Below are 17143 nucleotides of genomic sequence, written 5' to 3' on the forward strand. Positions count from 1 at the left end.
TCCAAAAGGGTTGTCTCCAGAATGGTTTTATAATGTAACCCCCGATCCTGCGCCGCTGTATAACCGCACATCCAGGAGCAAATTATAGATTATAAATGGGAAGACGTATATTTGTAACAACTTCAAAAGGAAAAATGCAACATAAACATAAACAGATGCAAGGAGTATATACGGTACTATATGTACATGGGGTATATACGGCCCCCTATATGTACATGGAGTATATACGGTACTATATGTACATGGGGTATATACGGCCCCTATATGTACCAGGAGTATATACGGTACTATATGTACATGGAGTATATACGGCCCCCTATATGTACATGGAGTATATACGGTACTATATGTACATGGAGTATATACGGTACTATATGTACATGGGGTATATACGGTACTATATGTACATGGGGTATATACGGTACTATATGTACATGGGGTATATACGGCCCCCTATATGTACATGGAGTATATACGGTACTATATGTACATGGGGTATATACGGCCCCCTATATGTACATGGAGTATATACGGTACTATATGTACATTGAGTATATACGGCCCCCTATATGTACATGGAGTATATACGGTACTATATGTACATGGGGTATATACGGCCCCCATATGTACCAGGAGTATATATGGCCCTTTATGTACATGGAGTATAAACAGCCCCTATATGTACCAGGAGTATATACGTCCCTATATGTACAAGGAGTATATACGGCCCTATGTGTACAAGGAGTATATACGGCCCTATATGTACAAGGAGTATATGCGTCCCTATATGTACAAGGAGCATATACGTCCCTATATGTACAAGGAGTATATACGGCCCTATATGTACAAGGAGTATATGCGTCCCTATATGTACAAGGAGTATATGCGTCCCTATATGTACAAGGAGTATATACGGCCCTATATGTACAAGGAGTATATACGGCCCTATATGTACAAGGAGTATATACGACCCTATATGTACAAGGAAAATATACGGCCCTATATGTACAAGGAGTATATACGGCCCTATATGTACAAGGAGTATATACGGCCCTATATGTACAAGGAGTATATACGGCCCTATATGTGCAAGGAGTATATGCGGTCCTATATGTACATGGGGAATATATGGTCCTATGTGCACCTCAGAACAGTTGCAGTTTCCTATGAGCCGCAGTTCTTGATCGTACCGCCATCGCCTCAGGTGTGAACTTGGTGTAAGAAGCCCCATATTTAGTCTCCATAATACAGGGACGCTCAGGACGTCGCTCGCTCAGGACGCTGCTCGCTCAGGACGCCGCTCGCTCAGGACGCCGCTCGCTCAGGACGCCGCTCGCTCAGGACGTCAGGACGCCGCTCGCTCAGAACGCCGCCCGCTCAGGACGCCGCTCGCACAGAACGCCGCTCGCTCAGGACGTCGCTTGCTCAGAACGCCGCCCGCTCAGGACGCCGCTCGTTCAGAACGCCGCCCGCTCAGGACGCCGCTCGCTCAGGACGCCGCTCGCTCAGGACGCCAGGACGCCGCTCGCTCAGAACGCCGCCCGCTCAGGACGCCGCTCGCTCAGAACGCCGCCCGCTCAGGACGTCGCTCGCTCAGGACACTGATCACTTAGGACGTCGCTCGCTCAGGACTCCGCTCGCTCAGGACGTCTCTCGCTCAGGACGTCTCTCGCTCAGGACGCCGCTCGCTCAGGACGTCGCTCGCTCAGGACGTCGCTCGCTCAGGACGTCGCTCGCTCAGGACACTGATCACTTAGGACGCCGCTCGCTCAGGACGCCGCTCGCTCAGGACGTCGCTCGCTCAGGACTCCGCTCGCTCAGAATGCCGCTCGCTCAGGACGTCGCTCGCTCAGGACACTGATCGCTTAGGACGCCGCTCGCTCAGGACGCCGCTCGCTCAGGACGCCGCTCGCTCAGGACGCCGCTCGCTCAGGACGCCGCTCGCTCAGGACGCCGCTCACTGTAAATGTTAAAAGATTCTTTTGAAGTTAATGAAAATAGAGAATTAGAGCGCGGCCGCTGCTTCCGCTCCGTCTTTATTTGCAGCTGACAGCCTTGTAAAGGAAAGGTCAAATGAAATGCCAGGTGGGCGTGAGAGCCGAGGACGCTGGCAGGACGGGCGCAGAATACGGTCTACAACTATTTACACCTGAAAAACGTATAGAAGAAAAAGAAGGCGCAAAACTTAATAAGATTAGGCGCCATTTTAACCCTGAAAATGTCACAGCTTTGACAGGTTACGACCGTAAGGGGCGCGGTGGTGCAATAATACACCTTAGTGCCAAACACCATGTGACAGCGGATGAAACCTGCAGGGCGAAAAACATGGAAATTACCCACACGTTGCACCAAGATCCGTAACAGCCTCAGCCCCGCCCCCATGTGACATCATGTATTAGAATTGATGACATCACCTATCAATAGAGGGGCGTATACGACTCTGCGATGACCTGGAAGGCGTCTGTATATCAGCTCCACTCTGCACCACAGGAGGCGGTATTGTCAGTACACCGGAAGATACAATGGCGCCATTTATGAATACCGAGCAGGGAAAATCAAAAGTAGGTCTGAAGTCAGAAACGCGTCTCCTTCCCGGGAGGAGGGCCACAGCTTTCTATTACTCTTCATCTGTCACTGCTTTCAACATATCAGCTTTTTTCTGTATTTTGCACCATCCCTGCTCTCTGCTAATTGTTTGGAAAACCCCTTTGAGTATGTCAGTTTCTGGGTGACAACCAGCATCGCTGCCTCATTTGGTTCGAGGCTGACAACAACACCCAGCTTTCCTAGGAGCTGATATTAGCTCCAGGTCTGGGGCATACACTAGATCCGGCCATGGCTTGTATCCTACATTTCTGCTCATACAGACCAGCCGCCATGATGTCTCCCAGGACACAGAGAGGAGATCCTGCTCCCCTACACAGAAGTCCTGAGCAGTGCAGCCGTCAACCCAGCACTGGAGCGAGACAGAAAGCCTACTAGAAACTGCAGCAGCGCCTCTGTCTGTATGTGTCTCTGTCTCTCTCCTGCAGTTCTCTCCTACCCCTCTCCATAGATTTCTATGGGCAGCAGCTGTAACCCGATCCCTCAGCGATACAATAGATCTTAGGCCTCTTTCACGCGGGCGTTGCGGGAAAAGGTGCGGGTGTGTTGCGGGAACATGCGCGATTTTTCCACGCGAGTGCAAAACATTGTAATGCGTTTTGCACGCGCGCGAGAAAAATCGGCATGTTTGGTACCCGAACCTCTTTACAGAAGTTCGGGCTTGGGATCGGTGTTCTGTAGATTGTATTATTTTCCCTTATAACATGGTTATAAGGGAAAATAATAGCATTCTGAATACAGACTGCATAGCACAATAGCGCTGGAGGGGTTAAAAAAAAAAATATATTTTTAACTCACCTTAGTCCACTTGCTCGCACAGCCGGCTTCTCTTCTGTCTTCTTCTTTGCTGTGTGCAGGAAAAGGACCTGTGGTGACGTCACTCCGGTCATCACATGGTCCATCACATGATCTTTTACCATGGTGATGTACCATGTGATGACCGGAGTGACGTCACCACAGGTTCTTTTCCTGCACAGCAAAGAAGAAGACAGAAGAGATGCCGGCTGCGCGATCAAGTGGATTGAGGGGAGTTAAAAAAAATAGTTGTTTTTTTTAACCCCTCCAGCGCTATTGTACTATGCATTCTGTATTCAGAATGCTATTATTTTCCCTTATAACCATGTTATAAGGGAAAATAATAATGATCGGGTCCCCATCCCGATCGTCTCCTAGCAACCGTGCGTGAAAATCGCACCGCATCCGCACTTGCTTGCGGATGCTTGCGATTTTCACGCAGCCCCATTAATTTCTATGGGGCCTGCTGCGATTTTCACGCAACGCACAAGTGATGCGTGAAAATCACCGCTCGTGTGCACAGCCCCATAGAAATGAATGGGTCCGGATTCAGTGCGGGTGCAATGCGTTCACCTCACGCATCGCATCCGCGCGGAAATCTCGCCCGTGTGAAAGGGGCCTTAGGCATGAATTCTGAGTGAATATGATCAGGGGGCAGAAGAAAGGCCTGATAAGTGGAGACAGAGGCACTTTTCTCTAACAGGACACATTAAAATGTTTCTTACATTCACTTTTACTGTTTTATGAAACAAACACAGGAAAGAAATGCAAAAAGAAAAAAGAACCTAAAAAACTGCAGGGCCCTGCTGTACCTCCTCTGTGTCAGTCTTCACTGCAGTTCTAGCATTCTACTCATGAACCAGAAGCTTAGGTTGGGCTGAGCTATAAGGTGACAGACGGGGGAGAGCTGGAGAGCAGGGGATTGTGGGAGGACCCTTTTATATGTGGTGGCGTCTCTGCTCTTATACCGTAATATACTGTTATACCCTATAATATTCTGTACTGGCTGCCCTGACCGGCCCTCATCCTCAATTCCAATGTATCAGGCGAGTAGAGTCACAGATCTCCTGTTCATCTGTTACAATGTATCAGTGCAGGTAAGATGTATCATCTGGTGTCCAGCCTGTTTACCTCACAGAGGATTGGCTAAACTGGATACATTGTAACAATCCCCCAGCAGTGAGAAGTATGAGATCAGGATGTGATTTCAGCCCCTGGAGATGGCTGCACAGATCCCATCCTGGGGGCGCAGGGGCTGACAACAGGACATCAGAAAGAGCTGCCGATCCCTGGACACCGGCATCATCATCATCATCAACGGTCCGGAAATCAGAACCAGGTGGAGCTGAACAAGAACCCCAGAACCCACACTGAAAAACACTCCGGTCACATGGCACAACTGGCACATAGACAACAATGTTCCCGAAATTCCAAAAGCACAGCATTCTCTGAACTACCGCACAACTGGGATCATAACCTACAGCCAGTGGATAAAGGAGGCGACAACTGGGGGCACAAGAGTCCGGAAGCCATCAGTCACATGGGCACACGTGTACATACATCCTGGGTTACATCCTGTATCATACTCCAGAGCTGCACTCACTATTCTGCTGGCGCAGTCACTGTGTACATACATTACTTATCCTGTACTGATCCTGAGTTACATCCTGTATTATACTCCAGAGCTGCACTCACTATTCTGCTGGTGCAGTCACTGTGTACATACATTACTTATCCTGTACTGATCCTGAGTTACATCCTGTATTATACTCCAGAGCTGCACTCACTATTCTGCTGGTGCAGTCACTGTGTACATACATTACTGATCCTGTACTGATCCTGAGTTACATCCTGTATTATACTCCAGAGCTAAATAATGAGTGCAGCTCTGGAGTATAAGGGTACTTTCACACTTGCAGCAGGACGGATCCGACAGGCTGGACTAAAAAGTCGGACTAAAAAGTCGGACATGCAGGACTTTTAGTCCAGCGGCCTTTCGCCGTGCACTGCCATGCTGCACTACCCTTATACTCCAGAGCTGCACTCATTATTTAGCTCTGGAGTATAATACAGGATGTAACTTAGGATCAGTACAGGATAAGTAATGTATGTACACAGCGACTGCACCAGCAGAATAGTGAGTGCAGCTCTGGAGTATAATAGGGGATGAAACTCAGGATAAGTATAGGATAAGTAATGTATGTACACAGTGACTGCACCAGCAGAATAGTGAGTGCAGCTCTGGAGTATAATACAGGATGTAACTCAGGATCAGTACAGGATAAGTAATGTATGTACACAGTGACTGCACCAGCAGAATAGTGAGTGCAGCTCTGGAGTATAATACAGGATGTAACTCAGGATCAGTATAGGATAAGTAATGTATGTACACAGTGACTGCACCAGCAGAATAGTGAGTTCAGCTCTGGAGTATAATACAGGATGTAACTCAGGATCAGTACAGGATAAGTAATGTATGTACACAGTGACTCCACCAGCAGAATAGTGAGTGCAGCTCTGGAGTATAATACAGGATGTAACTCAGGATCAGTACAGGATAAGTAATGTATGTACACAGTGACTGCACCAGCTGAATAGTCAGTGCAGCTCTGGAGTATAATACAGGATGTAACTCAGGATCAGTACAGGATAAGTAATGTATGTACACAGTGACTCCACCAGCAGAATAGTGAGTGCAGCTCTGGAGTATAATACAGGATGTAACCCAGGATCAGTACAGGATAAGTAATGTATGTACACAGTGACTGCACCAGCAGAATAGTGAGTGCAGCTCTGGAGGATAATACAGGATGTAACCCAGGATCAGTACAGGATAAGTAATGTATGTACACAGTGACTGCACCAGCAGAATAGTGAGTGCAGCTCTGGAGTATAATATAGGATGTAACTCAGGATCAGTACAGGATAAGTAATGTATGTACACAGTGACTGCACCAGCAGAATAGTGAGTGCAGCTCTGGGGTATAATACAGGATGTAACTCAGGATCAGTACAGGATAAGTAATGTATGTACACAGTGACTGCACCAGGGGAATAGTGAGTGCAGCTCTGGAGTATAATACAGGATGTAACGCAGGATCAGTACAGGATAAGTAATGTATGTACACAGTGACTGCACCAGCTGAATAGTGAGTGCAGCTCTGGAGTATAATACAGGATGTAACTCAGGATCAGTATACATAACCATGCTGTTTTTGTAGGTTGTATCTATAGGTGACACGGTGGTTGGGGTCAGGCCTGGGTTGCAGTGATATGATATGGCGGCACTTACTTGAATCTTCCCTGGCAGTGGTGGCATTGTTCTCCGACCCAGCCCGGGTCACACACGCAGGTGGAGTTGATGCATCGTCCGGAGAAGCATGGACTCTTCTCACAGGCGCGTCCCTGGGAGTTATGAGCAAAGAGCAGCAGATAGAAGAGTCCAGACCTCAGGAGTGATGCCCCCGGGCACATGATGGCGGCCGGTAGCCCTGTCCCCCCGTACAGCATAGTCACCATGCCAAGTCCAGGTTACAGCAGCACAAGGCCCCTACGTCCAGTGCATGTATGACCTGAGCACCTGCACCTCCACCTATACACTGTAACGCAAACTCTGTGCCAGTCAGACACACTGCCCACCTGTGTATGCGCAATCAGTGCTGCATGTATAGTGCTCCCCAGTGCCAGCACCTACATACAGATGCTATTTGGAAGCCTCTGTGCCACCTGGGCACCGTGCCCACCTAGCAGCCCTGGCAACTGGGCACATATAAACTGAGGACCTGATATCTGGAGAAAAGGCCCAGAGCTCTGGACATGCACGCTGCTTGGCACCCTTCTTTATGACTACAGTGTATATGCCGCTTCTATAGGCTCCAGATGATACGATATAGGGCGCAGATAGTATATCGGATCTTCTATAGGCTCCAGGTGATGAGGATATGATATAGGGTGCAGATAGTATATCGGATCTTCTATAGGCTCCAGGTGATGAGGAGATACGATATAGGGCGCAGATAGTATATCGGATCTTCTATAGGCTCCAGGTGATGAGGAGATACGATATAGGGTGCAGATAGTATATCGGATCTTCTATAGGCTCCAGGTGATACGAGGATAAGATATAGGGTGCAGATAGTATATCGGATCTTCTATAGGCTCCAGGTGATACGATATAGGGCGCAGATAGTATATCGGATCTTCTATAGGCTCCAGGTGATGAGGAGATACGATATAGGGCGCAGATAGTATATCGGATCTTCTATAGGCTCCAGGTGATGAGGAGATACGATATAGGGCGCAGATAGTATATCGGATCTTCTATAGGCTCCAGGTGATGAGGAGATACGATATAGGGTGCAGATAGTATACCGGATCTTCTATAGGCTCCAGGTGATGAGATACGATATAGGGTGCAGATAGTATATCAGATCTCCTATAGGCTCCAGGTGATGCGAGGATACGATATAGGGTGCAGATAGTATATCGGATCTTCTATAGGCTCCAGGTGATACGAGGATATGATATAGGGTGCAGATAGTATATCGGATCTTCTATAGGCTCCAGGTGATACGAGGATACGATATAGGGTGCAGATAGTATATCGGATCTTCTATGGGCTCCAGGTGATACGAGGATACGATATAGGGTGCAGATAGTATATCAGATCTTCTATAGGCTTCAGGTGATGAGGAGATACGATATAGGGTGCAGACAGTATATCAGATCTTCTATAGGCTCCAGGTGATGAGGAGATACGATATAGGGTGCAGATAGTATATAGGATCTTCTATAGGCTCCAGATGATGAGGAGATACGATATAGGGTGCAGATAGTATATCAGATCTTCTATAGGCTCCAGGTGGTACGAGGATAAGATATAGGGTGCAGATAGTATATAGGATCTTCTATAGGCTCCAGGTGATGAGGAGATAAGATATAGGGTGCAGATAGTATATCAGATCTTCTATAGGCTCCAGGTGATAGGAGGATAAGATATAGGGTGCAGATATGGTCTATAGGTTCCTGTGTAGGCGCCCCCTTTGCTGACACTGCATATAGATTTCGGTATGGGGGTCCGGTGAGGTCAGGCTGGTCTATAGGTTCCTGTGTAGGCGCCCCCTCTGTATATAGATGTCTGTATGGGGGTCCGGTGAGGTCAGGCTGGTCTATAGGTTCCTGTGTAGGCGCCCCCTCTGTATATAGATGTCGGTATGGGGGTCCGGTGAGGTCAGGCTGGTCTATAGGTTCCTGTGTAGACGCCCCCTCTGTATATAGATTTCGGTATGGGGGTCCGGTGAGGTCAGGCTGGTCTATAGGTTCCTGTGTAGGCGCCCCCTCTGTATATAGATGTCGGTATGGGGGTCCGGTGAGGTCAGGCTGGTCTATAGGTTCCTGTGTAGGCGCCCCCTCTGTATATAGATGTCGGTATGGGGGTCCGGTGAGGTCAGGCTGGTCTATAGGTTCCTGTGTAGGCGCCCCCTCTGTATATAGATGTCGGTATGGGGGTCCGGTGAGGTCAGGCTGGTCTATAGGTTCCTGTGTAGGCGCCCCCTCTGTATATAGATGTCGGTATGGGGGTCCGGTGAGGTCAGGCTGCTCTATAGGCTCCTTCTATAGGATGTGGGGGCAGTATGGCTCCTCTAGGCTCCAGATACCACAAGCTCATGTATCGGGGCCATTGTTAGGATTGTATATAGGGGATTGGTCCTCTATGTCACGACAAGGCTGGGATAGTACACAGAATGAGGTGGCAGGGGCCCCTCTGTCGGCTCCGTGCTATCGCGATAAACCCTCCATAGGCTCCCGTTGTGTCCCGGCTCCTGTCGCGATGTGCTGCCAGCTCCGCCGCTTCCGGGAGTCTGCGGGTGATGGCGGCTCGGCCCCGGTACCGGCTGAGGATGATGAGGGGATGAGGGCCGCCTCCTCCTCCGCCTCCTCCGACACAAAGAGCCGAGGAGCATGTGCAGAGGCCGGGGGAGGAGGCGGAGGAGGCCCGGCCCAGAAACCGGGGCCCCGGGTAGTGAGAGACCCCGACAGCTGTACCTGACAACCGGGCATCAGCTGTACCTGACAACCATCAACTGTACCTGACAACCGGGCATCAGCTGTACCTGACAACCGGGCATCAGCTGTACCTGACAACCATCAACTGTACCTGACAACCGGGCATCAGCTGTACCTGACAACCGGGCATCAGCTAAACCTGACAACCATCAACTGTACCTGACAACCGGGCATCAGCTGTACCTGACAACCGGGCATCAGCTGTACCTGACAACCATCAACTGTACCTGACAACCGGGCATCAGCTGTACCTGACAACCATCAACTGTACCTGACAACCGGGCATCAGCTGTACCTGACAACCGGGCATCAGCTGTACCTGACAACCATCAACTGTACCTGACAACCGGGCATCAGCTGTACAACCGGGCATCAGCTGTACCTGACAACCGGGCATCAGCTGTACCTGACAACCGGGCATCAGCTGTACCTGCCAAGGGGCATCAGCTGTACCTGACAACCGGGCATCAGCTGTACCTGACAACCGGGCATCAACTGTACCTGACAATCGGGCATCAGCTGTACCTGACAACCGGGCATCAACTGTACCTGACAACCGGGCATCAGCTGTACCTGACAACCGGGCATCAGCTGTACCTGACAACCGGGCATCAGCTGTACCTGACAACTGGGCATCAACTGTACCTGACAACCGGGCATCAGCTGTACAACCGGGCATCAACTGTACCTGACAACCGGGCATCAGCTGTACAACCGGGCATCAACTGTACCTGACAACCGGGCATCAACTGTACCTGACAACCTGGCATCAACTATACCTGACAACTGGGCATCAGCTGTACCTGACAACCGGGCATCAGCTGTACAACCGGGCATCAACTGTACCTGACAACCGGGCATCAACTGTACCTGACAACTGGGCATCAGCTGTACAACCGGGCATCAACTGTACCTGCAACCGTGCATCAACTGTACCTGACAACCGGGCATCAACTGTACCTGACAACCTGGCATCAGCTGTACCTGACAACCGGGCATCAACTGTACCTGACAACCGGGCATCAACTGTACCTGACAACCGGGCATCAGCTGTACCTGACAACCGGGCATCAGCTGTACCTGACAACCGGGCATCAGCTGTACCTGACAACCGGGCATCATCTGTACCTGACAATCGGGCATCAGCTGTACCTGACAACCGGGCATCAGCTGTACCTGACAACCGGGCATCAACTGTACAACCAGGCATCAGCTGTACAACCGGGCATCAACTGTACCTGACAACCGGGCATCAGCTGTACAACCGGGCATCAACTGTACCTGACAACCGGGCATCAACTGTACCTGACAACCGGGCATCAACTGTACCTGACAACCTGGCATCAGCTGTACTTGACAACCGGGCATCAGCTGTACAACCAGGCATCAGCTGTACCTGACAACCGGGCATCAGCTGTACCTGACAACCGGGCATCAACTGTACCTGACAACCAGGCATCAACTGTACCTGACAACCGGGCATCAGCTGTACCTGACAACCGGGCATCAACTGTACCTGACAACCGGGCATTAACTGTACCTGACAACCGTGCACTGACACCCTTCCTGTACCTGACAACCGGGCATCAGCTGTACCTGACAACCGGGCATCAACTGTACCTGACAACTGAGCATTAACCGTACCTGACAACCGGGCATCAGCTGTACAACCGAGCATCAGCTGTACAACCAGCATCAGCTGTACCTGACAACCGGGCATCAACTGTACCTGATAACCGGGCATTAACTGTACCTGACAACCGGGCATCAACTGTACCTGACAACCTGGCATCAGCTGTACCTGACAACCGGGCATCAGCTGTACCTGACAACCGGGCATCAGCTGTACAACCGGGCATCAACTGTACCTGACAACCGGACATCAACTGTACCTGACAACCGGGCATCAGCTGTACAACCGGGCATCAACTGTACCTGACAACCGGGCATCAACTGTACCTGACAACCGGGCATCAGCTGTACCTGACAACCGGGCATCAACTGTACCTGACAACCGGGCATTAACTGTACTTGACAACCGGGCATCAACTCTACCTGACAACCGTGCACTGACACCCTTCCTGTACCTGACAACCGTGCACTGATACCCTTCCTGTACCTGACAACCGTGCACTGACACCCTTCCTGTATCTGACAACCGTGCACTGACACCCTTCCTGTACCTAACAACCGTGCACTGACACCCTTCCTGTACCTGACAACCGTGCACTGACACCCTTGCTGTACCTGACAACCGTGCACTGATACCATTCCTGTACCTGACAACCGTGCACTGACACCCTTCCTGTACCTGACAACCGTGCACTGACACCCTTCCTGTACCTGACAACCGTGCACTGACACCCTTCCTGTACCTGACAACCGTGCACTGACACCCTTCCTGTATCTGACAACCATGCACTGACACCCTTCCTGTATCTGACAACCGTGCACTGACACCCTTGCTGTACCTGACAACCGTGCACTGATACCCTTCCTGTACCTGACAACCGTGCACTGACACCCTTCCTGTATCTGACAACCGTGCACTGACACCCTTCCTGTATCTGACAACCGTGCACTGACACCCTTCCTGTACCTGACAACCGTGCACTGACACCCTTCCTGTACCTGACAACCGTGCACTGACACCCTTCCTGTACCTGACAACCGTGCACTGACACCCTTCCTGTACCTGACAACCGTGCACTGACACCCTTCCTGTACCTGACAACCGTGCACTAGTAGCCCCTGTACCAGTACCTCCAGGCAGTACTGATGCTGCCCAACTGCCTGATTTCTGGGAGAGACCGATCCTGACCCCTCTGTGCTCTGACAACCCGTCCCCTGGGGTTGTCGATGGTGCTGGTGACACTGTGAATACACAAGACCCTTGCTTCCATGATCACATGACGACGACCATAATCCAAAAATATCAACCAATTCAGACCAGTAGACGTCGTTTGTGTGCAAATACTGTACCAGAAATTCCTCACCCTTTTTAACATCTCTGCTTGCTGTCTGTGAGTGGGATCATTTAATCTGAGAGCTGGCCTGATCACGGTCGTGTGGTGGGCACCACCGATGCAGCAGAGACGCCATTCCACGTGGGCTCATAAACTGCATCATAAACGGGAACTTTACTAGAAATCACCTAATATAAAGTTACGAGGCCAAAGTTCTTAGGGTGGGGGTCAGTAAAACCTGAGACATGGCGTCCTCCATGGTACTGCCGCCCACAGGGGGCACAACAGTCACAAATGGAGACGTCTGACGCCTAACGTATAGGGACCTGTACACACTGGGGTGATAAAAACTGCAAGAAGTAGGTAGAACCTCGTCGGTGATACATTGGGGGGGGGTCCTGGGATCTGCACGACCCTCCATAGACTCCGGGAGGGGGGACAAGAGAATAGAAGGAAATGAAGTGATACAATGTAACAACAGGACGGCGGGCGAGACGGACAGAAGGGGCGGCCGGTGATAAAGCCGGGTCTGAGCCGCAGCCATGAGGAGCAAGAGCCAAAGGATGTGCCTTAGGCCTCTTTCCCACGGGCGTGTGCGCCCCATGGTCGTGCTGCGGCCCCTAAAATGCACGAGCACAGTCCGTGGGGCAGCCGCAGCGGATCGCGGAACCATTCACTTGAATCCGCAATCTGTCCTTTCCGCAAAAAGATAAGATATGTTCTCTCTTTTTGTGGAACGGAAGTTCGGGACGAAACCCCACGGAAGCAATCGGCGCCCGTGTATTGCGGACCCCAATATGACACGCCCATGGGAAAGAGGCCTTAATCTGAGGCCGGGGGCCCCTTTATATAGACCGACAGGACCGAAATCATGGGTGGAAAACCAGCAGTGGAGACGAGGAGAACCTCCAGCTGGACCTAATGCCAGATTAGCAGGAATATCCCTTGGAATGACCCGGATGTCTGCACTGATTATAGAACACGGGGGGTTAACCATCACGTCATGTAGGTACTCACAGTGAATGTCCCAGTGGCCTCGCCCCCATTGAGTTACATCCACGGCACAGGAGGAAGAGGTAAGTGAACCTCTGTTTTAATGACTTCTCCAAGGACTGTAGATGAGATTGGATGTCGGGTTCACAGGTCCTCTGCCCAGGACATAAAGCCTGGTTACCGACCAAATCGGTTCTTCTCAGGAAAGAAGGGTTAATGTGAACCAACTTTCAGAAGATCTTAGAAGACATGTCCTGGTGTGGGGCAGGTGGAGGATACATCAGGTTTTGGGACTGGTGGAGGGGGCACCACAGTTTAGGGCTCTGCTCCCTTGGGGTCTGGACATCTTGCAGAGAACAATGAACTCTGAGGAGTATGAGAACATTCTGCAGGAGACTGTAAGGGCCGCGTCCATGAACTCGAGCTGAAAAGACGACAGGACCAAAAGCACACAAGTAAATCAACGAAAGGGTGGTGGAGAAAAAAGTCCTGACCTTAAGGGCCCAATTACAAAACTATATTTCTGTCCGCATCCATTCCACAATTTTGCGGATCAGATGCGGACCCATTCATTTCAATGGGGTGACAAAAGATGTGGACAGCATTCCGTGTGCTGCAAAATAGGAGTCACAGCAGCAGATCCAGTGCGTCTTTTATGGGAAGCCTCGAGTGCACACACAGACAAAGTGCCACGTTTCGGCTCCGCAGCCTTTGTCAAGTATACAAAAGGTAAAAACTAGCAATGTTACATACATACATGTGACCACTCCCACAACATATTGGAGCCAATCATTAGGGGGCTCAGCCCACTCGATACATCAGTGCAATTAGTCAGTGACGTCATCGCGCTATCTGCGTGACGCGCAGACGTCAATCACGTGACCAACGTGTCATCAAGTCACATGATGGTCGCGATGGGTGCAAGGTCCTTTGCCCACATATATCTACAACAACATGGAAGGTCCTGTCATAGGACCTCCGCTCGGCCCATGTGTGTCAACGGGGACATATAATGTATCTCACATAGACTATAACTCAGGGACAGAGCGGTATATCCATATATAAAATGGATAATCCATGAGGTCGGACACACGCAGAGACCGGCCATCTGACGATAAATGGATGGGGGGGGAAACCTGACTCTACCGAAGTCAGACGAAACAATATATCAGATACACCACACATATACAGTCAGGTCCATAAATATTGGGACATGGACACAATTCTAACATTTCTGGCTCTATACACCACCACAATGGATGTGAGATGAAACAAACTAGATGTGCTTTACCTGCAGACTGTCAGCTGTAATCTGAGGGGATTTACATCCAAATCAGGTGAACGGTGCAGGAATTACAGCAGTTTACATCTGTGCCTCTCACTTGTTAAGGGACCAGAAGTAATGGGACAATTGTCTTCTCAGCTGTTCCATGGCCAGGTGTGTGTTATTACCTCATTATCCCAATTACAATGAGCAGATGAAAGGTCAGAGGTCATTTCCAGTCTGCTATTTCCATTTGGAATCTGTTGCTGTCAACTCCCAAGATGAGATCCAAAGAGCTGTCACTATCAGTGAAGCCATCATTAGGCTGAAAAAACACAACAAACCCATCAGAGAGATAGCAAAAACATTAGTCGCGGCCAAAACAACTGTTTGGAAAATTCTTACAAAGAAGGAACGCACCGGTGAGCTCAGCAACAGCAAAAGACCCGGAAGACCACAGAAAACAACTGTGGTGGATGAACGAAGAATTCTTTCTCTGGTGAAGAAAACCCCCTTCACAACAGTTGGCCAGATCAGGAACACTCTCCAGGAGGTAGGTGTATGTGTGTCAGAGTCAACAATCAGGAGAAGACTTCACCAGAGTGAATACAGAGGGTTCACCACAAGATGGAAACCATTGGTGAGCCTCAAAAACAGGAAGGCCAGATTAGAGTTTGCCAAATGACATCTAAAAAAGCCTAAAAAAGAACAACATCCTATGGACAGATGAGACCAAGATCAACTTGTACCAGAGTGATGGGAAGAGAAGAGTATGGAGAAGGAAAGGAACTGCTCATGATCCTAAGCATACCACCTCATCAGTGAAGCATGGTGGTGGTAGTGTCATGACGTGGACATGTATGGCTGCCAATGGAACTGGTTCTCTTGTATTTATTGATGATGTGACTGCTGACAAAAGCAGCAGGATGAATTCTGAAGTGTTTCGGGCAATATTATCTGCTCATATTCAGCCAAATGCTTCAGAACTCATTGGACGGCGCTTCACAGTGCAGATGGGCAATGACCCAAAGCATACTGCAAAAGCAACCAAAGAGTCTAAGGGAAAGAAGTGGAATGTTCTGCAATGGCCGAGTCAATCCCCGGACCTGAATCCGATGGAGCATTTCACTTGCTGAAGACAAAACTGAAGGGAAAATGCCCTAAGAACAAGCAGGAGCTGAAGACAGTTGCAGTAGAGGCCTGGCAGAGCATCACCAGGGATGAGACCAGCGTCTGGTGATGTCTATGCGTTCCAGACTTCAGGCTGTAATTGACTGCAAAGGATTTGCAACCAAGTATTAAAAAGTGAAAGTTTGATTTAGGATTATTATTCTGTCCCATTACTTTTGGCCCCTTAACAAGTGGGAGGCACATATGGAAACTGCTGTAATTCCTGCACCGTTCACCTGATTTGGATGTAAATCCCCTCAGATTACAGCTGACAGTCTGCAGGTAAAGCACATCTTGTCCGTTTCATCTCACATCCATTGTGGTGGTGTATAGAGCCAAAAATGTTAGAATTGTGTCCATGTCCCAATATTTATGGACCTGACTGTATATATACTGAATAGGAATGTGGCAACAGTGATAAAACAAAAATAAATCTTAATCTACCATTGAAACCATTGTCTATACTGAGTCAGACATGAATAGAACTCTATCTACACTGTTTACATTGAATTCAATGTTGAGTCCCTCGGGTTGTAACGATTGTAAATGAAGATCCATTTCAGCTCTTTTCTTCTCAACATACGTTCCCTATCGCCACCCCTTATGGGGACGTCAACAGAGTCAATGACCCTAAATCTCAATTGGCTGACAGAGTGTCCACAGTCAATGAAGTGCTTGGCCACCGGTTTGTCCACCATTTTCTTCCTAATAGTACTTTTGTGTTTGTTAATGCGCTCCCTAATCTCCATGGTTGTTTCTCCCACATAGATCAAACTACAGGGACGAACAATCATGTAGATGACAAACTTGGACCGACATGTATAGTATCCTGCATGTTGTATTTCTTGCCACTATAAGGGTGTACAAAGGTGTTCCCCTTTAACATATTCCCACAGTTGCAACAACCCAATCATGGGAAATGCCCCATCTTTCTGGGTTTAAGGTAAGTTTGACCCCCTTTGATAACATCTCCTGTGTCGGTTTTAATCAGTTTGTCACAGAAATTGGTGCCCCGTTTATTTGCCATCAATGACGGATTATCAAATTCATGTATAGTCGGGAAACCCCTATGGAGGATGCTCCACTCTTTCCTTAAAATATGTGTTATGTCCGCACTGTGGTTGCCATAGGTGGAAACAAACGGGATACGTGCCATATCACTACTTATGGAAGAAGACTGGAATGTGGACACTTTGTCCACCAAGGAGACCCTGGCCATAGACCTGTGTAATAGCCGGCCAGGATACCTCCTCTGAGAGGACGTGTTGCCCATCTCGTTGATCCG

The 17143-nt window shown here is 49.4% G+C and overlaps 1 protein-coding gene and 1 long non-coding RNA gene across 3 annotated transcripts in view; one reads left to right on the forward strand and one right to left on the reverse strand.

Moving 5' to 3' along the window:
• ATRNL1 (attractin like 1) overlaps positions 1-7275 on the reverse strand; it is a 453110-nt gene extending 445835 nt beyond the window's left edge. Inside the window, exon 1 of the mRNA XM_040438845.1 lies at positions 6692-7275. Coding sequence (XP_040294779.1) covers positions 6692-6918 — 227 coding nt within the window. The 5' untranslated portion in view covers positions 6919-7275. The remainder of the gene's footprint in view (positions 1-6691) is intronic.
• A 138-nt stretch (positions 7276-7413) lies between these two features.
• LOC121005982 lies at positions 7414-8350 on the forward strand. Of its 2 annotated transcripts, XR_005779996.1 has the most exons (4): positions 7414-7504; positions 7564-7791; positions 8084-8260; positions 8320-8350. It is a non-coding gene; the product is annotated as an uncharacterized LOC121005982 (long non-coding RNA). The 2 variants fall into 2 exon arrangements; XR_005779995.1 differs by lacking the exon at positions 7414-7504 and having other exon boundaries at positions 7513-7791.
• The last annotated feature ends 8793 nt before the right edge of the window (positions 8351-17143 follow it).

Source organism: Bufo bufo, chromosome 6 (assembly GCF_905171765.1).
Source record: "Bufo bufo chromosome 6, aBufBuf1.1, whole genome shotgun sequence".
NCBI classification, from domain to species: domain Eukaryota; kingdom Metazoa; phylum Chordata; class Amphibia; order Anura; family Bufonidae; genus Bufo; species Bufo bufo.